The sequence below is a fragment of the Gopherus evgoodei genome, chromosome 2 (assembly GCF_007399415.2).
Source record: "Gopherus evgoodei ecotype Sinaloan lineage chromosome 2, rGopEvg1_v1.p, whole genome shotgun sequence".
Lineage (NCBI taxonomy): Eukaryota > Metazoa > Chordata > Testudines > Testudinidae > Gopherus > Gopherus evgoodei.
In genome coordinates this window covers 34,647,353-34,671,484 of record NC_044323.1, presented here as the reverse complement: position 1 = coordinate 34,671,484, position 24,132 = coordinate 34,647,353, and the positions used below count along the sequence as shown (strand labels likewise).

Genomic DNA, 24,132 nt, shown 5'->3' with positions numbered 1-24,132 from the left:
CAAAACTTGACCCAGCCATTTTGAAAGCTGGCCACCACCCTTTCTGGTAATCTTGGAATTTATATTATACATACTTATTCTCTGATTGAAACATGTGCATAACTCCATATCACCACAAATTACACATGCTTACTGAAAGGAGTACTAATCCTAAAAGAAAGTTCTGTCCATGCATTCATAAACTTGTTATGAATCTATTTTTTTTTAAATATACACATGCACTACACAATAGCTAAGCTTTACAGTCCCAGATTCACTGATGTCCTGAAAAAGTGGTGGCTTTCAAACGTCCATAAAGTTTTAAATATGATGCAAATACACAGTCCTTAGCTTACTAAACCTATACAAGTATCAGAGGGGTAGCCGTGTTCGCTGCTTTTACAGATCCACACTAAGAGTCCTGTGACACCGTATAGACTAACAGACATATTGGAGCATGAGCTTTCATAGTATTCACCCACGAAAGCTCATGCTGCAATAAGGTGCCACAGGACTCTTTGCTGCTTAAACCTATATAGTATTTTGTGACTTGACACTTAGATTAGCTGTTAATTTACCACTGTACTTCAGACTTCACAGACAGAAACCCTCTAGATACCTAGCCCTATTCGAGCATTTATTCCCCATTTAGAAAACTTTCAAAGTTTTCTAAGATAGCTGTTCCTAATAATTTAACCGGTAGTTAAACTGAACAGAAACTTATCTTTTTGAGACTTCTTATCTTTAGAAATAATGTTTGCACTAAAATCCAAGTAACATAACTAAGTAATACATTACTTCTCTATATCTCCAGCATATCAAATCTTTAGCTGTCATAAGGGGAAAGGTAGTGGATTTAAAAAAAAAAAAAAAAAAAAAAAAAGAGGTAGGCCTGTGATAATATCCCTTGGAGTTCAGAGCTGTGCTTAATAGCTTTTACTTAAGCAATGAAGCTAATGGAGTACAAGTTTGTTCTCCAAAACTGAGTTTGAGGTGCAAATAGCATCTTTGCCTTTTACTTCTATATAGTAAAATTATTACAGCACACACCTGTAGTACATTTGATATATAAGCAGTAATGTTATTTAAAATAAAAGCGAAGCTTTTAAAGCTATGCAAGTGGTGGTCTGGATGCTTTCTTCTCATAGGAAATCCAAGATGGTAACTCCAGTGTGGATTATTGGTCAACTGTTCAGAAAGCTGGACATTTTATAATACAGTAGAACCTCAGTGTTACTAACATACTAGTGAAAAACACACCTCATTTGGAACCAGAAGTACACAATGAGGCAGTAGAGACCAAAAAAAAGCAAATACTGTATACTGTGTTAAACGCTAAAAATAAATAGAGGGAAAGTTTAAAAAAGATTTGACAAGATAAGGAAATTGTTTCTGTGCATGTTTCATTTAAATTAAAATAGTTAAAAGCAGCATTTTTCCTCCGCATAGTAAAGTTTCAAAGCTGTATTAAGTCAATGTTCAATTGTAAACTTTTGGAAGAACATAACATTTTGTACAGACTTACAAACATTTCAGAGATATGAACAACCTCCATTCCCAAGGTGTTCATAACACTGAGGTTCTAGTGTACCATACCAGTTCCATTTTTAACATGCTGGGTTCCCCTACATGGGGCTGCAGTGGGGTGGAGAGGCCCTTAAAATAAGGATCAGTGGTGATAGAGAAAACTCAGTGACAACTGCCCCAGTTTGCAATTCTGTTTCTACAATTTCGAGAAGAGTGGCAGGCTGCCCTTTCACTGAAAGCTGCTTCCCTTCTCTGCCAGCTTCCAGTAGGTGCAGCTCCCTTGAATGTAGGCAGAAGTCTAAACCCAACTCCATAGGCGCAGCTCCCTTGGATTCAGACAGAAGTCTAAACCCAAGTTTCCGATCTCTGCTCTCACAACAGTCATTTCAGCAAGGGGGGAAGCAAGAGCAAACAGGAAAATGCCAACACACAGCTAGAAACCAAGACAAGAAGAAAAACAGTTAAAGAACAGGAGAAAAATATGAATTAAAAATTAATAGGAATTGTGGCAGAACAAGTGGCACACCCCACTACCAACAAAGCAGGAGACTACTGATACAGTATGTACCTGCTGAAACAGCCAAGATGCGTGTCCTCATTCTCCCACTTCTGTGTGCATGGACACAGACACAGGGCATACCCTCTCTCATCAGATATTTCTTCTCTTGCCATAACAATCAAGTCTTATTACCCTGCTTACAGAGGGTGAGGCCAAAGACTTGAAAGCAAGACTTGATGGTCAAAGAGGGTTTGGAACTGTATTAACAGCTAGCTAGGAATTACATCCTTGTAATATTTATTGCAACTCAAGCTCAACTCCTCTCCCTACAGTAAGTACAGGTCAATATGTGAAGTCCTCAAGCATAGTATCATCATCTGCATGTAAATCAATTTGCAGCCAACTATTAAATGTACGTGTGTAATACTGAGAGGTGAAGAGAAATTGCACAGTATTTGTCACCATCTAGTCCATGTGACTGTCATGTCTTGTGTCAAGATGACCACACTGTGAGTAAGAACTACTATTAGCTGCAATCTATATTTCTGCAAACCTAAAATACATCTTAATGTCTGTAATAAAAGGTTTCATTAAATTGTTTCCTTAATATCCCAATGCAAATTATCAGCCTGGCAAATCAAATGGTAATTCACACTTTAAAGAGCTAAAGCCCATTTATACTTAATAAATGCTGTACACATAACCCTAATTCAACCAATCATATAAGGGAGGAAGTCCCAAACTAGAACCACTAATCACTTTTGTGGCAACCTTTAGGTCAAAGTTATATTTTGTAAAGTTACAGCCTAGCAAAAAAACTCCTACTTCTAGAATATCTAGCAGCATGTAAATGGGATTAACTGAAAACTTGAAAAGTCTTGATGGATCTGTTCAGCCATCACATATGCTATCCATGGTCATACTACTGCTGTATCAACTGCTGTAGCTGAGAATCTCCACTACAAATGCTTATTTTCAACAGATAATTTGCCTGTAAAAGGTGGCTATTATGACTATCATGCCTATAATCAGAGGATTAACTAGCTTCACATATAATTTAATTCAAAACCATAACAATTAGTTCATTTGGTAACAGTTTACATATTAAACAGTCACCAAGAGTCCTTAACATGGACTAAACTCCAAAGGACTCATTATGGTTTTTCATGCTAATGATAGGTGGATTATATGTAAACCTTAGTGCCAAAGATCCAATAGATTCAGTATGAGCTGAATTACTAAGCAGTTTCATTTGTGCATTAAAAAGTGCAGTTTCTTCTCTTCCCATAATGTTCCAGCAAAGTTAAGTTATGTGATGCATTTTCCAAGAATTCTCAAGCTTTCAGTCATGCAGATAACTTTAAAAAAAAAAAAAGTAAGTGACATTAACACTGTCACTCCCAGCACAATAGTCACAGTTTTTCCACTAAGGTTTTAAACTAACAAAACAAAAGCAAACATATACTGCATTAAAACTAACACTGCCTCCACCTCAACCTGTTGTACTAAAATATTACCGGGGTCTCAACACTGGGATGATCTTACAATACCATGTGTGCTGCTGTTACATCAAGGCACTAGAATGAGTCAAGGCCAGTGGCAGACTAGAAACAGTTGTAAAGTTTGGTTGTTGTTTTTTTAAATAAAAACACTTAAGGTGAACTCAATGAAACAAAGCATTCTTCTTATTGATGACGTTCAAAAAGTATGGGTGGTTCCTCCTTAATATCAAAGACAGCCAGGGGAAAGAGAATAGAATTTGTGCAGGCTGCAGACTTGGTATAATAGATAGTGACAGTATGTTGATTTTCTTATTGAACTTTTGAATTAAGAGTTCAGCTGAAGCCATATACAAGATCTGAATAAAGTCATTCTTGATGTCCAGCACTGATTAATTATGAAGCACTGGGGGCAGTGAATGCTATAATACAGAGTGTAGAATGAAGGGTTTGAGGTGGGGGCCCTTCAAGCCAGGACTACCACTCTGAACAGGCAGTGCTACCACAAGGCATTTAATACACACAGGAACGCTCCACCACCAACACAGGACATATAAATACTCCCACACAGATATTTAAACCAGAGCCTGGGGCAGCAGGTTCGCGGGGCTTCAGGGACCCGGCTACCAGCATATCGTGGAGTTAAAGGCTGTGCCCACAGACATGTCTCACTGCAAGGTGCTGGAGTTCGCCTGCATAAGGAGAGGGGGATCCATTCACCAGTGGCACTCGAAAGAGGCTGGCAGGCCAGGCTGCCCCAGCCACTGACATCCTGGGGGAGGGCGGGAGTAATGGGGGTCAGGCAGGCCAGGCTGCCCCTCACACCGACAACACCCGAAAGCTGGGGGAGAGGCCCGCTGCCCCCACCACACGAGTGCGTGTTTGGGGGGGAAGGAGCCGCTTTAACTTGGCGACGATCCCCCTAGAGGAGCAGCGGCGCCTCCCGACAGATCCCGGCTCCCAGCGTCCCACTCTGAGGCGGGCGGGCGGACAGGAAGGAGGGAGGGGGCGGCCATTAAACCAGCTCCAGCTAAGCCATTCCCGGTGCTCGGCGCCAGCCGGCCTAGCGCGGCGTACCCAGCCCCAGTCCACACACACCCACCCACCCCGCTTTTCCTACCTGGCTGCTGCTGCCTGCGGGCGGCTCGGTGCCTCCATCTGCCCCGGGCGGCCCCGCTGCCCATCGGGTCGCCATTATTTCATTCCCGGTTACAAAGGAGGAGCAAATCCTCTGGAGCCCTCATTGGAAAACACACGCTTGCCCGCCCAACGCCCAGCAGCAACCCGAGCCGGCCCCGTGCCGGGGCTGGGGGCAGGCTTCACGGAGCTGCCATGGGGCAGGGCAGGACGATCCCCCTGGACTTCAGCTGAACTCCCCGGCTTCCACCTTCATGGCTGGCGAGGGAGAGAGGGGAGATGTGTCAGTGCGGGGGTAAAGCCGCCGCTGCCGCCACCCGTCCCTTGTTAGGCTAATTGCACTGGCTCGTCATCTTCCTCTTCCTCCTCCGCCTCCTCTCCGGAGCCCCAGACACGGGGGGAGCGGGAAGCGCCCACCGCCTCCACTACACACAATCGGCCGTGCCCCTGCAGGGGGTGGGTACGTGACCCAGGGTGTGGAAAGAAATCCCGCTGGCCACCAACCTCTCCTCCCAGGCACGGCGGGGGCAGGAGTCCGCCCGGCGCAGCGCTTTGGGTGACTTTGCTACCTCGGCTCGGCCAACTTTGAGCAACTTCGGCGAGAAGGAAAAAACGTCTTGGCAAAGGCAACTGCAGGGAGCTTCCCGTTCCTGCACCCAGGGTGGAGACGGGGGCCGCCAGGCCAGCTGCAGGTTGTCTGCAGAATTACAGGGTCCCAGACAACCCCTCTGCTGCCCCAAGGCGGGGGGTGGGGGGGACCCCGCGTATTACAGCGGGAGAAGCTGGCAAAGTCTAGGTTGTGATGTAGTGGGAGTTTGCATCAAACGCCCCCACGATTCTCTGCATTAGCTGCAGCTATTCCTGATCAAAGCCACAGACACCTCCGTTCCTCCAACCCGACAGCTCCTGCCCCGAGCTTCCCGCGCACGCAGTGAAATTTAACGCACAGTCCCTAGCAGGAGCTGGAGACGGGTCTGTGCCTTCTGGCAAATGAAAGCCAAGTTCGCACTCAATCCCCCACTGCGGTGCCGGGGGCAATCGAGCCCGTGGTGCCAGCTGCACCCAGATCGGCGCCAGCTGGGCGCTGCGTTCCCGGGCTGCCGGGGGGGGGGGAGGCATTTTCCAACTCTTGTGTATATTTTTACTACAGTTGCTTCTTGAAATTCACAAGCGCCGCCTCGGGGCCAGGGGGCTCCCCTGCGGCCACCGACACACCCCACAGACTCCCCCTCTAGAGCGGCAAGGTGTGACCCCACCCCCCATACACCCGCGCTTGCCCGGCGCGGATAACAAGTCACAGGACACGTTGTGACCCCCACAACTCCAGCTCCTCATTGGCTAACGGGAGAGCGGGACCTGCCCCCAAAAGCCGACACCCGCTGCTCGCAGCAGAGTTCTCGCACCCGGGCTGAAGCAGAAGGGGCCAGTCTCCTACTCCCGCGCAAAATCGCTACAGTCCGGTCCCCGGCTCCGACGGGTGCGGAGCTCCACGTTCAGCCCGGAGGAACAACACACGGGGCCCTGATAGTGTCAGAAAATGCCACCCTGACCCGCTCCACCCTCCCCTCCATGCCTGGCTTGGGCGAGCCAACAGAGGGCGCCGTGGAAAACTGTTCACGCTCAGGGTTGGTAGCAGAAACCAGCGTAGCCGCGTACTCCTGTCCCCTTCCTGCCGCGGAAAACTGTTCACGCTCAGGGTTGGTAGCAGAAACCAGCGTAGCCGCGTACTCCTGTCCCCTTCCTGCCGCACCAACTTGCTGTTATCCGCTTGGGCTGGCGCCCTTCTCCCCCGAATTTCCAGGCGCCTTCTCCGAGATCTGCCTGCTCTGGGCTAACATTAAAAACGCAGTAACTGACCAACTCCAAGTGCCCCTCCGATCCCGAGCCATTGGCCACCTATCCTGGATTCATAACCCAGGGAACCAGCTCCCCGAAAACGCACAAGTTCCCTTTAAAGCCGCTATCTGCGTACTGAGCAGACGCAGTAGTAGGGCCAGGGCCCTTTTAAATCCTCCTTCACCCCTTGCTACTTACAAATTCCTACCATAATAACAATTAACCTAACACTCTCTTCCCCATCCCAAGTCTGGAGCGATTCCAAAACCTCCTGTCCAGCATTCAAGAGCAAGTGATTTAATCCGGAAACAGTAACTACCCCAACTCCCTTTCCCTACCAATTACTCATGGCTCCTGGAAACAAACCTCCTGCCCCCCAGCTGCACTATATTTGTGTAATAATCTCTGGCAGGGAGATGTTACTCAGGTCCCATTTTGTGGGGTTCTTTGTGATAGTGGGTCAATAGGGCTCATAATTCTAATGAAAGTCTTGAGGCCTTTGGTTTTACTTTTGTTTAAAGGGGAGAACACAAACTCTCTCCACTTCCAAAATCATTCAGCATTGATGTGTTCTCTTGATCCATCTTTTCCCCACCTTCCTAAGCAAACAAGGGTCTCCTTAATTGCGTGTTTTTGCCCTACATAACCTTCTTTCTGCTCTGATCTAGGGGGTCCCACAGAAGAGATAATTGTACCTCCCAACCACACAATATCTGCTCCTCCTGATAATATATCTAGAATGCCAAGAAAGGTGTTTATATTATTCAGTCTAAACCCAGAGGGAAAGATTTCTAACTATCCAAATACTAACAGGAGTACTTGTTGCACCTTAGAGACTAACAAATTTATTTCAGCATGAGCTTTCGTGAGCTACAGCTCACTTCTTCGGATGCATAGAATGGAACACACAGACTACAAAGAACATGAAAAGGTGGAAGTATGCATACCAACAGGAAGAGTCTAATCAATTGAGATGAGCTATCAGCAGCAGCAGAAAAAAAACTTATGAAGTGATAATTACAATGACCCATAGAAGATGTGAGGAGAACTTAACGTAGGGAAATAGATTCAATTAGTGTATGACCCAACCATTCCCAGTCTCTGTTTAAGCCTGAGTTAATTGTGTCTAATTTGTGTATTCATTCAAGTTCAGCAGTCTCTCTTTGGACTCCGTTTTGGAAGTTTTTTTGTTGCAATATTGCCACCTTCAAGTCTGTCACTGAGTGGTTAGAGAGGTTGAAGTTTTCTCCCACTGGTTTTTGAATGTTATGATTCCTGATGTCAGATTTGTGTCCATTTATTCTTTTGTGTAGAGACTGTCTAGTTTGGCCAATGTACATGGCAGAGGGGCATTGCTGGCACATGATGGCATATATCACGCTGGTAGATGTGCAGGTGAACGAGCCCCTGATGGTATGGCTGATGTGATTAGGTCCTATGATGGTGTCAAAATGCAGGGGATGGAGGGAGGGCTCTCCCCTTTTTTTGATTGTTGAAATATGGTAACCCTAGGCAAGGGGGAGCGGGGGGCGCATGGGGGCTGGCACCCGCATACATCCACTCCAGCCTGTAGGAGCTCCCGGGGGGTGCCAGGCCGCAGCCTGGACAGGAGGGGTGGGGGGGCACAGCTGCTCCCTGCTAGTGGCACCATGGCCTTTGCAGGGCTGCTGCCCCCCTGCACCGCACCAGCTCCTCCATGGATGGGGCTTGCTGCTGCCGCAAGCAGGATGCTCTGGCTCTCTGGTGCCTCCCGAAGGTGGCTCCTCCCTGCTAAGCTGCTGCAGCGGCTCAAGCCTGGCAAAGCCAGTAAGTGGACTCGGGGCGGGGGCCACCTGGGTGGGGTGGGGAAGGGAGGGATCGTGGAGGGGCTGTGCACCCTCCAGAGAAGTTCAGGGAGTGGGAGGGGGGAACCTGGTCTGGGGAGCAGCCCCTGGGCACGGCTGGCCCCTGGGGTCTATAAAGGCTCGTTGGGATTTGCCCCTCAATGAACCGGTGTGCAGGTGGGGAGGGTAAAGAGGAAGTTTCACCTAGGGCACAAAATATCCTTGCACTGGCCCTGCCCCAGGGGGTGCGTGCACCTGGTTAAGATCTGCATTTTAATATAATTTTAAATGAAGCTTCTTAAACATTTAAAAAAACTTGTTTACTTTACATAGAACAATAGTTTATAGAATTATAGAGAGAGACCTTCTAAAAACGTTAAAATGTATTATCGGCATGTGAAACCTTAAATTAGAGTTAATAAATGAAGACTCGGCACACCACTTCTGAAAGGCTGCCGACCCCTGCACTATAGTAACTACTACAGCAGCTACAATACTAACTGCAAATCTACATCATAGTATCTACATAGAAAGTTTTTAAACTATTTTAATAGGCAGATTTTAACACAAATGAACTCCAGGCCTGATTTCTAGTGCCTTGAAAATCTCTTTTACATCAGTGAGCAACATCCACCAGTGGAGCAATATCAGTGTAGCTACACGGGTGCAGAAAAACACAGCATAGAAAAGACCTCAGTTTTTATTTTCTTTGTATAGGAAAGTGTGATTGTAAAGGCATGCACTCCAGCCTTAAGTTCTTTGTTCACAGAACATGTGTGGAATGAGCAATGGTATTGCAAGTTTCCCCACACTACCCCTGGCCCAAATTCTGTAGGAATCACTTCTAGAAGTGTGAGGACAGTTCATTCTCCACAACATCTCTATTTTTGTCAATTTACCAAAACTGCCAACTATGGTGCTGACTACAGACCTGACTCTGCCACCATTATTCACAGGGAGAACTACTCAATTCTACTGAAGTTCTTATACCACACCCATCTCCATGGTATCTGAATAATCTCTTACTCACACAAGTAGTCCTATGAATTACTCATGAGTGACAATGATTTTTGTGTGCTGTATTGATTTTGAATTGGACTCAGACAACCAACTTATTTAACTTAAGCCACTGGGGTGGATGCAGACGGGTAGCTTCGAGCCAAAAGGCTCTGTGTCTCTTTACCAGTTCCCTGAACAATCCATCTAGTCCCCACCAGCTTAAAATATAACAATGTGTGTGTGTGAATGTCATAAACAGATAGCTAAGAGTTAATGTTATTTTACCTGTAAAGGATTAACACAGGGAGCCAAACACCTGACCAGAGGACCAATCAGGAAACAAGACTTTTTCAAATCTGGGTGGAGGGAAGTTTTGGGTGTGAGTTCTTTGTCTTGGGTCTGACCCTCTCGGCTCTGAGAGTGATTTTTCTATCTTCTGTTTCCAAGTTGTAAGTACAAGGATAGTAAGACAATAGGTTTATATTAGTTTTTTTTGTATTTACATGGGTGTAGTTGCTGAAATGTGTTAAATTGTATTCTTTTGGAATAAGGCTGTTTATTCATTTTTCTTTTAAGCAATTGACCCTGTATATTGTCACCTTGATACAGAGATCCTTTTATGTCCTTTTTTCATTCTTTTTATATAAAGCTTTCTTTTTAAGACCTGTTGGAGTTTTTCTTTAGTGGGGACTCCAGGGACTTGAGTCTGCAGCTCACCAGGGAATTGGTGGGAGGAAGAAGTCAGGGGGAAAATCTCTTTGTGTTAGATTTACTAAGCCTGACTTTGCATACCCTCTGGGTGAGGGGGAAGAGAGATTACATCTCTCGGTACTTGTGTTTCCAGGACTGGAAGCAGGGAATCTCCTAGGGTCGTCCAGGGAGGGGAGCCTGGGAGGAAATAACAAGGAAACAAGGGGAGGGGGTTATTTCCCTTTGTTGTAAGACTCAAGGCATCTGAGTCTGGGGGTCCCCCAGGGAAGGTTTTGGGGAGACCACAGTGAGCTAGGCACTGTATAATTCCTAGCTGGTGGCAGCAATACCAGGTCCAAGCTGGTAACTTGGAGGGAATGTAAAATCAGGCTAGCAAATCCAACACACACAGATCTTCCCCTGATTTCTTCCTCCCACCAATTCCCTGGTGAGTGCAGACTCAATTTCCCTGAAGTAAAGAAAAACTCCACCAGGTCTTAAAAGAAAGCTTTATATAAAGAAGAAAGAAAAATACATACAAATGGTCTCTCTGTATTAAGGTGACAAAATACAGGGTTAATTGCTTAAAAGAAATATGAATAAACAGCCTTATTCAAAAAGAATACAAATCAAAGCACTTCAGCACTTATATTTATGCAAATACCAAAGAAAAGAAACCATATAACTTACTATCTGATCTCTTTGTCCTTACACTTAGAAACAGAAGATTAGAAAGCAGAAACTACTTCTCCAAAGCTCAGAGAAAGCAGGCAGACAGAAAAAAAAGACCTCAGACACAAAATTCCCTCCACCCAAAGTTGAAAAAATCCGGTTTCCTGATTGGTCCTCTGGTCAGGTGCTTCAGGTGAAAGAGACATTAACCCTTAGCTATCTGTTTATGACAGGAGCACCCACAGAGACAGCACTCAAAGAAGAAGTAACTGTTCTACACATAAAGTTATACTGCTGCCCCGTACTTCAGGGCTTTTTGCTATTTTATTATCTAACCCGAAATGATGTCCTTTTGAAAGAGACAGACACCTTTCTCTCAGATGAGTGAAAAGCATTCTGGTGCCTCCAATGGCAGTTTGAGAGGGATCCTCAGGGCCCAATTTGCCACCGTCACTAACATTGAGTGGTACCTTCTTCTTCACATAATCCCTCTGAAATCCACCCCAGAAGTGTCCGTGTGAGACTACCCATCTGAGTAAAACTACATTAATACACACCTTTTACAAGAATGTGTAGAACTGATAAATGAAATTTTTTAATTGTTCACTTTATTAATGTAACTTCTGTTCACCATTCACTACACTTGCCTACACTGTAACTTCTGTTCCATATTGTAATTCAAACCCCATTTTAAAACACTCACTCCATTTTGTAAAAGCTTCCTCCAACCTTCATTTTTGCAAACCCTGCTGTAATCTTATTAGTTTAGTTTAGATGTGTGAAGGAGGTATGTATGAATGACGGAATCAACCTCCAGCCCCAGCCTGTCCTGATGAGATAAAGTTCAAATACCAACGGCTGAAGACCTAGACAACAGCCCTAAACAAAGTAAGAAGCATCCACCCTAAAAAGAAAAGGACAACAGATCAACAGAAGGAAGATCAAAGCCAAGTTCAAGGCTGAAAGTCACGCCTGCAATTGATGGGTGATCAATCTAAACCCAGAGGCAGCGTGACACAGCAAGACCTTTAGACTTTGAATCCAAACTAAAAGCCTATAAAAAAGAAGGGTGAGATGAGAGACTCTGGGTAACATTCTGCTGCCAACATGGAAGGACATCAGTGCCTGCCCAACAGAGATCCAGCTTGTCCTTGTGCCCGGCTTTCCTGGCCAGTTAGCCGCCACAAGCTGCGAACCCAAGCTACAAAATCAAGCCATGAACTTAAGATATCTTCAGGACTGGTAACTATGCAGCAGTTGCAGAAGACCTGATGAATGTGGGTGTGTGTGTGAATGTGTGTGTACAGGTATTAGGTATAATGTGAATGTGTGTGTGTGTGTGTGTGTGTGTGTGTGTGTGTGTGTATAAGAATTAAGATATTAGTTATTAGTCATAAATCAAATTGTTATCATAATAAACGTGGCATCTTTGTCTTGTCCCCTTTAATAAGATCCTGCTGGTTTTTACTGGTCTAATATAATTGGTATAACAAATGAGCCCCTACTGTTCATCCTAACTAAGACCATCCCTTCCATTCATGGTCTGGGCCTTTGTACAGAAGAGACTGCTGGTTGTGCGAGCTCACATGGGTTTTATGATATTAGTATTTGAGCCGAAACAGCAAGCTTGGTGCTCTACAAACAAATATGGCATGATCCATATCCAAAGGAGTTCACCATATAGACCAGCCACAGACAAAGACACATATTACATGATGTGCTGGGATGTTGGTTGCAGTATAACGTTCTAGCTAGCAATAGTATGCACAAACTGGGACTAGAGAGTGCCAATCAGATCTCATTTTAATTGACTTGCATTTCTAGAGAGGAAAAGGAAAAATGTATTGCACCACTCTGTCCCCGTAAACAAAACTCTTACTCTTCATATTTTGTTGAAAGAAAACACAGTGTTAAAATAACTTCAATTGCTAAAACTGAAAAAACTTAGCAAGCAAAATTCAATTTCTCTATTTTTTTGAGTCTGTTTACTCTGTGCTTTTGACACAATTTTATAGAGAAACAATGAAATTAAGTGTATACAAAGACATCCATCAAGGAAGAAACTGATAAAAGGCTCAAATCATACATGTTGAAGCATGTCGGCAGATCTCCACGTTTGCACACCACCCCATTCAATCAGTGAGGCTCCTTATGCATGCACAGGTCTATCCATGCTTTGTGACTTGGAGGCCTGGGGACCCACAGGACGATCTTTAAAACAGGGGAACAAAAATACTAAGAGTGCTGTTTAAGGATTAAAAAAAATTTTTTTCAGAATATTCTATTTAAAGAATACTGATTAAAAAAAACTAGGTTGACAGTGTACTTTTAAGTCTAAATGATAAAACATTTTTCCATGGACCTAGATGTTTGTACAAACTTGGGAATGCACATTATTTGATTTTTATAGCCTTCATACCATCTTTTTGTAGTAAGTATATTTCACTGTAATTCTCCTGGCTTCTAGTGCATTCATGTAACAGTAAGGAGCCCTCCACTGGTCAGTATAATAATATCTGTAAATTCCCTCCATTGTTTAATTAAAGAGGCTGTAGCCTAACAAATAAGTGAACAGCTTCAATCCTGCTGAGGGTCTATTAACTTTGTTCAGTTAAATGATATGATATTCAGTTAAATGCTGATGAATTTACTTTAGAAAACAAGTGAGAATTATCTGATGTAAAGCATTTTACATTTATTTACTTTTCAGAACTGTTTTTTAAAATCTCTTTAAAATCAGTCATGTTAGAAAAGGTTTAGGTGCTCAGATAGTGAAACAGGACAAACTGGGTTACCTTACATCTCCCTCCTGAAGTAACAGCTCCCATGTGTGGATCTGTGACCTCTAGTTGGAATTAGCCTTGATGGTAAATTGTTTAATTTGATTATTTAAGCAGCTAGCCCATTACTAGCATAACTTATCAAGGTCCTATCTACATAAATGACTGCACTCTTCTTTTTCTATTTCAGATTTATTTTACATGCTTAAGTATCTATGGCCCTGACCCTACAATCAGATCCCTGAGAGAACATGCATGTGACCAAATGCAGACCTATTTACTTCTGTAGGGTTTTGGATGGGCACATGGCGTAACCCTTTTGAATCAGTCTGTAGAATCAGGAGTTTACGTTTTATAATGTACTCATCACCATAGCATAAGTAGTGTTTCTACCTAACTCACTACAGCCTCAGCCAGAATTTCCAGGACAAGTAGAAGTAGGGGACCCCAGACGTGGCAAGCCCATATAAGCTCTGTTCCTCCAAGTCCCTGCCTCAAAATCTTGTTTACCTCCAGTCCCCTCCTTGTTTCACTCATCTAGAAATTTTAATTTCTTTTTTGTTCTCTCCATACCTATTTTTCTTTCATCCAGATATAAAATGGTAGGCAGAGCAGAATCAGGACCATTATTTTTAGTGATGCTGTTTGAGATAATCCCCTTTTTTCTAATACATTTGAAGACTAATTTTGGGAAGCTCATATAATGAATAACCTACCAGGAATAGAATGTCTGGCCTTAGGGATTGACAGAGCCAACAGCAGGAATTAGGAGTACCAATATTTGGCAAGTTCTAAGTGGCTCATCTGCCTGTAAGAAAAAAGCGTGTGTGGAAATCCAGCTGTGCAGATCAGTGCATTTAATGAACAGAAATGTGGTTTTATTTTCATCTCTGAAAACTAGCTATGCTGATTGCCAATGCAGATTGCAAAATATAAAGATGAATGTGCTTTTGAACTGACAGAGATTAAAGCATTGGGCATAATGTGCTTATAATGTGACTAAATTAATTATTACCACTCTGCACCAGTTTATGTCAATATGCTATAGACTTTGAAATGCATCCTGATTAAAAAAAAACAACAACCCAGAAGTATGATCAGCAATCACATAACACTGACTGAGAAGAGGAAATGAAGATAGCGAACTGAGAAACAAAGCCACATTAACAAAACGTTTTCAGCAGTCTTCTGCTAAATGAGACAACTTTGGGTGTTCTTTTCAACACTGCTTGTTCTCTGAAGAAAGCAGCAGCCAAAATGTTTTAACTCATTAAATAAATTGAATTATTTTTAGTACAATATCATAACATCTCAACTCCTAACTTAGATCTGTTTGGAGGAGTAGCACCTATGTCAGTGCAGGAATCTGTCCACCCCAAAAGTTTATTGCAGGATCAAAGTGTCAAGGTTTTTTCCCCACTTTGAACTTTAGTGTCCAAAAAGTGGGGATCTGCATGATCACTTTTAAGCTTAATTACTAGCCTAACTCTGGTACGCTGCCACCAGCCAGAAGTCCGTGTCTGGCACACTTCTGTTCCACCAAAACCTTCCCTGGGGAACCCAAGACCCAAACACCTTGGGTCTTAAAACAAGGAGAAATTAACCATCCCCCCACTTTTTCCCCCCAGACTCTCCCCTCCCTGGGTTGTCTTGAGAGGCTTACACAGTTACAAACTCCTTGGATCTTAAAACAAAGAAGAATTAACCATCCCCCCTCCTTTCCCCCCACCAATCCCTGGTGAGTTTAGACTCAATCCCTTGGATTCTAAAACAAGGAAAAATCAATCAGGTTCTTAAAAAGAAAGCTTTTAATTAAAGAAAGAAAAGGTAAACATTATCTCTGTAAAATCAGGATGGAAAATGCTTTACAGGGTACTCAGATTCATATAGACTAGAGGGACTCCCCCCTTCCATACCCTGAGATTCAAAATTACAGCAAACAGAGGTAAAAATCCTTCCAACAAAAAGACACATTTACAAGTTAAGAAAACAAACATAAGACTAATCCGCCTTGCCTGGCTATTACTTACTATTTTGAAACATGAGAGACTGATTCAGAAAGATTTGGAGAACCTGGAATGATGTCCCATTCCTCTCAGTCCCAAGAGCGAACAACGAACCATACAAAAAGCACAAACAAAGACTTCTCTCCACCAGATTTGAAAGTATCTTGTCCCCTTATTGGTCCTCTGGTCAGGTGTCAGCCAGGTTCACTGAGCTTCTTAACCCTTTACAGGTAAAAGAGACATTAACCCTTAACCATCTGTTTATGACACAAGGCCTTACAGTCAGCAGACCAAAGTATTAAAAGGGAGGCTGGATAAACAGCTGAAGGTAACTTATCACTCAAGACAGCCACTGATGACCAGCCTAAAAACTGTACAAAACTCTAAACATGGTTGGGCCCAAAGTATTTTTCTTCATAAATCAAAAATAAGAATAAAATGTCAGTTTTCTTGATATAGAAAGTGTGGTCTTTGCTTTTAATGAAGTGTAGATGGACTGTTAGACTCCAGGAGGAAGAAGCTGTCGGGATGGAGGCCAGAAATACGGTACACATTGTATAAAATTAAATTAATCCACATAATTAATATAAAACAGAAATCTGGAGGGAGTACCATACTGCTCACTGCATTCTCATCTGTATTCCTGTTCTGCTTGTTAAGACGTCAACCTCCTCGTATTGCTCTCTGCCATCTGCAGGAGTTTATTCCCCTTCCCAAACCCACAGAGTTCTCTAAAGTCAAGGCTCCTCTTTTGCAGAAGATCATTAACTTTTAGAAATATCTTGATAAAAGCCAGAGAACATGTGACACAAGATTTGTGTTAATCATCATTTGTCAACTTTTTTTGTTCACTCAGACTGTTTTATTGTGTTGACAGTCTCTACGTTTATTTAATCTTCTTTCTTTTATTTATTGCCTTTATTTTAAGAGGAAGCAGTGGCTAAAACGTTGCCAACACTACAATAAGAAACAGTTAATATTTAGTGATGTTGCCTTTTGAACTGTCACATGCCTCAGGAAAGCAAAAAGAATGAAAGAAAAGAAACACAGATTACAGCAATATCTTCACAGTCTAAATACAGTTGAAAACAGAGGCAAAAACAGATGTCTGAGATTCTAGTGTTTTCAGCTCTTTTAGTGCCGGTGGACCATTTCAGTTGCTAGCTTTTGGGGGCAGGGGGAACGGACCTGTATTGAACTGAGTGAAGCTCCACAGCATACAACTATTCACTAGAAGGTCCAATGCTGGAAGATGCTCTGTGCCTTTAGCTCCAAGCAACTTACAGGATCATGCCCTTCTTGTCCGTGGTGATTGTCCTTTTTCACTAGGAGGGTGGTGAAGCACTGGAATGGGATACCTAGAGAGGTGGTGGAATCTCCTTCCTTAGAGGTTTTTAAAGCCCGGCTTGACAAAGCCCTGCTGGGATGATTTAGTTGGGGTTGGTCGTGCTTTGAGCAGGGGGTTGGACTAGATTACCTCCTCAGGTCCCTTCCAACCCTGATATTCTATGATGCTACTTCACACGATAGACAGAATATGTCAAATAATTAATCCATTTGAGAAGTTTACAAAACAAAAAAGAAACAAACACACACCTTTTATAGAAAACCAGTGCCCAAAAACCAGTGACAAAACTAGACCATAAAGGACCAGGTTCTCCAGACTCTTTGTGTTGCTCTGGTGGCAAAACAAGCTACGAAGACAGCTTACCCAGCCTCCTAAGGATTCTCCCAGTATAAGGGAATCTCCCTGGGGCAATAGTGCTGGTTATGCTGGCTCTCTGGTTAGCCTACCCACCCCTTGCAGTACCTGGCATAGGAGGTATGTAGGGTGCATAGCCAGGCAAACAGGGCATGGCTGGAACACCCCTCTTGCAGCTATAGGATGCTGGGCGCAATTTAGAGCATCGCTAAAATTGCTCTAAACTGTGTCAGGCCCTTACCAGCCCACGGACTGGGGTAAAGCATAGATGGGGTTTCCACTCCACACACTCCCATTAAGTTGGCCAGACCCTGCTTTCTCATCTTTCTGCAGTTCATGTGTAAAAAGTGTCTTATGCACATTTTTTTGTTACTTAGGATTAGCTACTGCAGCATTGTATGCACAACTGTACATGAATATGTCGGAAAAGATGCTTACACTATTGTTCTGTATAAACAATCACAGTGATCTGTGGACAAGTGAATCTAAAAGAAATCCAGCAGTGGCTTTGCTGGGGGTCTGTATTGTCTAGCAGTCAGAGCACAACACAGAGTCAGGATTTGGAGGTTTTACTCTTGCCTCTGACATCAACTCCTCTGTGGCCTCAAGCAGGGCACTTAGGCCCAAGTTTTCAAAAATGGCCTCTCCTTTTTTGCATCTCAATTTTGAATTCAGAATTAAGGAAATCAATAGTAGAAGCCACTTTTGAAAATTTGAGACTCAGTTTTCCCTTTTGTAAAATGTAGGCCAGGATAGCTATTCACCACCCAGGAGCAAAATGAGGCTAAATTCATTAACATCTATTAAGTGTTTTGAGATCTTCGGTTAAAAGGTGCCATCTATTAGAAGCATTGTCCCTGTCCTGGCACAGTCAAGAAACTAAAACTTGGAGGCGGGGCAAGGCCAGCACACATGGAGCCCTCTGCCCCCACCCCCCCAGGGGCCGCAGTGCTTCCTGAGTGGGGACAGTGACAGGGCAGGCATGCAGGGAGCCAGCCTGGAGCACGAAGCCCTTCTGCAACCTGCCACCCAACTCCCTGCCCTAAGCCCCCTGCCTGCACCCGGCACCCCTCCTGCACCCCAACTCCCTGCCCTGAGCCCCCTCATACACTCCATACCCCTCCTGCACCCAACCCCCTGCTCTGAGCCCCCGTGTACACCCCCGACCCCTCCTGCATCCTAACTCCCTGCGCTGAGCCCCCTCATACACCCCGCACCTCTCCTGCACCCTAACCCCCACCCTGAGCTCCCTGCATCCCAACCCTGTGCCTCAGGGCCGGCCTTAGGATTTATGGTGCCCTAGGCAAGATTATTAAACTGGTGCCTCTGTGCCTGATCTGCTCTTAGCAACACAAACATAAGGAGTATTGGAAAACTTGCCACATTCACGTTATTAAAACCAGTTTAACTTAATTAAGCACACTGTAATGCTGATGGACTAGCATTAAAGAAGCAGCACTATAGAAAAAATTCTGATATGACAGAATGATGCAAATAATATATATTTTTTAATTTATCAAAATTTTATTGGAAATTTATATGAAGAGGTATTGAAACAAAGATTTGTTTTTAATTAAAAACAATCTTTCTGGCTTTTTTGGCTGCAAAATCAGTAATAATGTCATCGTATGACAAAGACTAAGTCGTGTCTTGTTCGATTGCAAGAATAGCAAGACCAGTTAAGCGTTCCTGACTCATTATAGAGCGGAGATAGTTTTTAATAAGCTTTAGTTTTGAGAAATTCCGTTCTCCTGATGCTACTTTTACAGGAATTGTCAGTAGAATACGAGTGACAATGTACACATTAGGATATATGTCAACACATTTGCAGGTGTGAATAAACTGTGCAATGTCCATCACCGATTTTGCATGTGGCAACATTGATGACAGTGTACTCAATTCTTCATACAGTTCAAGTCCATTTAAATCAAAACTATCACCGTGCTTCAGGAGGCTTTCTAGGTTCTTGCACTTTGTCATTAGTTGCTCTTGTTTTCCAATTTCGTTGAATTTAGTTATGTCATACAAAAATCCAAACTGTTCATGGTGTACTTGCAAGGTATTAAACCTTTCATCAACAGCAGATACTGCTTTATCCATCACAACATTAAAAAATTCAACCTCAAATTTCTTTTCTGGATCGTCTATGGGCATGATCTGCTGTATAGATTCTTCACAATGAAGTGTCCCTGGCCTTTTTAACTCATATTAACTATGTATTTACTTTATGAAAGTTGGAGAAAACATTGTGAAAATGTAAAACATTGGCTGCCCAACTTCTGGGCTGGCAAAAGTTATACTGACTCACAGGGAAAAAAAAAACACAGGAGAATCTTAGTACAACATATGGTCACTCTATACCACGGGTCGGCAACCTTTCAGAAGTGGTGTGCCAAGTTCACTGTAATTTAAGGTTTCTCATGCCAGTAATACATTTTAATGTTTGTAGAAGGTTTCTCTCTATGTCTATATTATATAAATAAACTATTGTTATTATCTGAGGTCTTGGCCACCGGTCCTGCTCAGGCCACTGCCAGCTGAGTAAATGAAACCCCAAACCGGCAGCGGGCTGGTGGCTGGAACCCTAGACAAGGATCCCAGGCCCTGATCAGCCCGCTGCTGGTCTGGGGTTCTGATCATCAACTCCTGCCAGCCAGGATCCTGGCCGCCACCCCCCCTCAGCCCCCTACCAGCCTGGGATTCTGCTCACCCAGGCTGGCAGGAGGCAGAGTGGGGCTGGCGGCTGAGCTCCTGACTGGCAACGGGCCGGCAGCCAGAACCCCGGAGTAGCAGTAGGCTGAGTGCTGCTGGCACCCCAGACTGACAGCAGACTGAGCCACTCAACCCCCCACCGGCCCTGCTCAGCCCACCACCAGCCCACTCAGCCCGCTGCCGGCTGAGTGAATGGAACCCCAGGCTGACAGCAGGTTGAGTGGTTCAGCTGGCCTGCTCAGCCCACTGCCAGCCTGGGGTTCCTTGGGGGTCCCCAGGCCAGCAGCAGGTGCTGAGTGGGGCCGATGGCTGGTATCCCAACTGGCAATAGGGCAGCAGCCGGAACCCCAGAGCAGTGATGGGCTGAGCCGCTCAGCCTACTGCTGCATACCATCAAAAATCAGCTCACCTGCCACCTTTGACACGTGTGCTGTAGGTTGCCAGCCCCTGCTTTATACACTAGTAAGGAGATGAGCATATTACAGTTGTTGGAGGGCTCTTATCAGGAGTAACAGGCTATAGGAAAGTCAGTCAACATTTTTTGTTTCTCTGATGAAAACTGGCCCACTCCCTGCCTCAAACCAAACCTGTCACTAATAATTGTCAACACCTATTTTCTGTTTTTGGCTAAGATATGATTTAAAAAAATATTGAATTGGATTCAGGATTGTTAGCAAGAATTTTTGGCAAACAAAGTTATTAAATGACAATCTAAATGGCAACACAGTACTGCTTTCATGCTTGGCTCACCCCCCAGCCTCTGGTCCAACAGCTGCAGTAGAGGAGGAGATAGGTGGAAAACTGCAGGACCCCAAAATCCACCTCTTGGGGTGCAGAGTGGCAACAGCAGCCGCAAACCCTCAGGTCCAATCACACGCCAATGGGCACCACCACCAGCTTTACGGACCATGGTGAAGTTAGCACAGCATCTGATCTCAGGGATGGGGCACCCATGGAGCCACAACAGCTCATCCTGCCCTGTGCAGCTCCCCCCGGATGAGATGGATCGCTGGCAGCTGCCAGCCCGGAGGCGAGGCGCTCCCCAGCTAGGGTGGCCAGATCCAGATGTCCTGATTTTATAGGGCCAGTCCCGATATTTGGGGCTTTGACTTATATAGGCACCAATTACCCCCACCTAGAGTGACCAGACAGAAAGTGTGAAAAATCAGGACAGGGATGGGGGTGGGTAAAAAGAGCCTATATAAGAAAAAGACCCCAAAATTGGGAATGCCTCTATAAAATAGGGATATCTGATCACTGTACCCCAATCCCCTATCCTGATTTTTCACACATCTGGCTAACCCCAGCCAAGCCCTGTGCAACATTCCAATCCTGGCTGCCTGCCGAGGAAGTGAGTTACTTTCACTTTCATTCCTCAGCAGGCAGCTAGCCAGCCCTCCCCCCACCTATCCCCCAGCACCTCACCCAACCCAGCCCTGACGGAGGGGAGGGAGGAGAGAGAGAGGGGTGCTCCTGGGGAGGAGGAAGAAAGGAGGGGGTGCTCCGTGGGGGAGAAGAATGAATGTTATGGGGGACAACAAAGGATACTGGTTCCAGAGCCACAGAGCCTGCCTCACCTCACCTCAGCCAGGGGGAAAGAGTCACACTCACAGGTGAGCTCCTTCCCCAACCCCTACCCTCTCCTCTTCCCAGAGACCCCAGCAGACAATCCCATTCCTCAGACTGTGCTGCATTCGGCTCTCTCTAGGACCCAGCAGCCCTGCTTCTACACTGCCTGGGCTGCCTGCAGAGTGGTGCTGTCACAACATTTCTTCCCAGATCTGGACCTTAGCGTCCAAAATATGGGAGTTAGCATGAAAACCTCCAAGCTTAATTACCAGCTTAGATCTGATATCGCTACCACCAGCCAGGAATTATACAGTGTCTAGCTCACTGTGGTCTCCTCACCCAACCTTCCCTGGGGGACCCCCAGACTCAGATGCCTTGAGTCTTACAACAAAGGGAATAACCCCCTCCCCTTGTTTCCCTTGTTACTTCCTCCCAGGCTCCCCTCCCTGGACGACCCTTGGAGATTCCTGCTTCCAGTCCTGGAAACACAAGTACCGAGAGATGTAACTCTCTCTTCCCCCTCACCCAGAGGGTATGCAAAGTCAGGCTTAGTAAATCTAACACAAAGAGATTTTCCCCCTGACTTCTTCCTCCCATCAATTCCCTGGTGAGCGGCAGACTCAAGTCCCTGGAGTCCCCACTAATGAAAACTCCAACAGGTCTTAAAAAGAAAGCTTTATATAAAAGAAAGAAAAAGACATTAAAAGGTCTTGTATTAGGTGACAATATACAGGGTCAATTGCTTAAAGGAAAAAAATGAATAACAGGCCTTATCCAAAAAGAATAGAATTCAAACCACTCGCAGCAACTACACACATGTAAATACAAAAAAAAAAACCAATATAAACCTATTGTCTTACTATCCTTGTACTTTACAACTTGGAAATAGAGATAGAAAGCCTGAGATTCCTGTGGTCACTCTCAGAGCCGAGAAAAGAACAGATCAGAACAAAGGACTCACACCCCAACTTCGCCTCCACCCAGATTTGAAAAAGTCTTGTTTCCTCATTGGTCCTCTGGTCAGGTGTTTCAGGTTCCCTGTGTTAACCCTTTACAGGTAAAAGAACATTAACCCTTAGCTATCTGTTTACAACAGGTGCCCCCAGGCAGAGTGAGGCCCTACGCGGCCTATTCTGCCTATGCCTAAGGACGGCCCTGCAGATACGGGGAGAAAAGAGTTGCGTAGAAGGCCCTGGCTCTCTCGCACATCCCGCCAAATCCATGAGGGGGGTGCCATCCTCCGCCAGGAGGCAGGTGACGTGCTTCTTGGCCCCCCTCCTTTTCTCCAGGGCATAGAAGAAGCGGGAGCCGTGATCCATCTCCCGAAAGAGGTGGAATGCGGGATCGAACAAAAGCACCCCGGGCCCGATGGTCTTCAAGGGCCCGCAGCTCCTCCCGCTTCTCCCGGCACACTCCGCAGAGGGATGGATCCTCGGGGCTGGCGGCCAGATGCCTCTCCAGCTCCAAGACCTCTCGCTCCAACTGCCCTATCGCTACATCCCTCCGTCGGCTGGCGCCCCAGGTGTAGTCACAGCAGAAGAGCCGGGTGCGCACTTTCCCCAAATCCTACCACTGCCGCGCCGAGGAAAAGGCGTGCCTCTGCCCTTCCCAGGCCAGCCAGAATTCCCGGAAGGATGCCACGTAGCCCGCATCCTCCAGCAAACTATTATTAAAGTGCCAATAGGCCAGCCCTGGTCTCTCCATGCAGAGAGAGGCTGTCACGGTGGCAAGGTGGTGATCCGAAAAGGGGGCCAGCCAACACTGGAGTGGGCCCGTGAAAGGTGGAAACGTGACAGGTAAATACGGTCGCAGCCGGGAGTGGGCCTCCACCCGGATGAAGGTGAACGTCGAGACGTCGTTCCGGGGTGTTGGTCGCGCCAGACGTCCACCAGGGAGTGGCGTTCGAGCGATCTCCCAGAGGATGTCCCGGCGGCTGGGCACTGCCTCGGTCCGCCGAGCGGTCCCGTTCCTCGAGGGTGGTGTTAATGTCCCCTCCCAGGGCACCAGGCACTCACGAGGATCCAGGGGAGCCGAGGAAGGCGGACGCCTGCTGATAAAAAAAGCAACCTCTCCGGGCCCGATGTCCCAGGGCGTAAACGTTGACGAGATTAACCACAAGCCCCTCCATGAGGACCTGGAGGTTGCAGCAGGCGGCCCCGGCACAGCCTTGGCGACCCCCAGCACCTTGGGCCCGTAGGTCGGGGGAGAACAGGGTCGCCACTCCAGCCGCACAAACCAAGAAGTGGCTAAAGTAGGCCCCGTCCCCCCACTCCAGCCGCCAGATAGCTTCAGCGGCCGGATCCGTATGGGTCTCCTGCAGGAAAACCACAGAGTACCCTCCCTCCCAGAGGAAGGAGAGCACCTGGCTCCTGCGGAGACCCATCCTACAGCCCCGGGTGTTTAAAGTGGCAAACATGATTGGTGCCATGAGGAGGGCTGGGGGGGGATCCTCGCCGGCAGACATGCCCACGGCCTCTGGCAGGCCGCGCAGCAATCCGTGACCTACCCCGTAGGTGAGTAAAGAGTCACGGAAGAGGCAGACCCGCCGGTAGGCCACGGCGGCCTGCTTCCCGGTCCTCTTACCCTCCCCCATGAGGGCCCTCGCGGCCCAGAGAATATGATGGAACCCCCCCCCCCACCGGAGCGCAAGCTGGACTTTGTTACGGGAGCCACGGATGTCCTCAAGGAACTCCCACAGCTCC

General features: G+C 45.8%; 1 protein-coding gene across 3 annotated transcripts in view; it reads right to left on the bottom strand.

Annotated features, from left to right (window-relative positions):
* ARHGAP21 (Rho GTPase activating protein 21) overlaps positions 1-5,558 on the bottom strand; it is a 215,204-nt gene extending 209,646 nt beyond the window's left edge. Inside the window, exons 1-2 of one of the 3 annotated variants that reach the window (XM_030550347.1) lie at positions 5,146-5,558; positions 4,625-4,899 (exon numbers count right to left, since the gene is read on the bottom strand). In XM_030550347.1, the coding sequence (XP_030406207.1) occupies positions 4,625-4,699 (75 nt within the window). In that variant the 5' untranslated portion in view covers positions 4,700-4,899; positions 5,146-5,558. Of the gene's footprint in view, positions 1-4,624 lie in introns of all 3 variants that reach the window. The other 2 variants (XM_030550349.1, XM_030550346.1) reach the window with 2 other exon arrangements.
* Between the last annotated feature and the right edge of the window lie 18,574 nt (positions 5,559-24,132).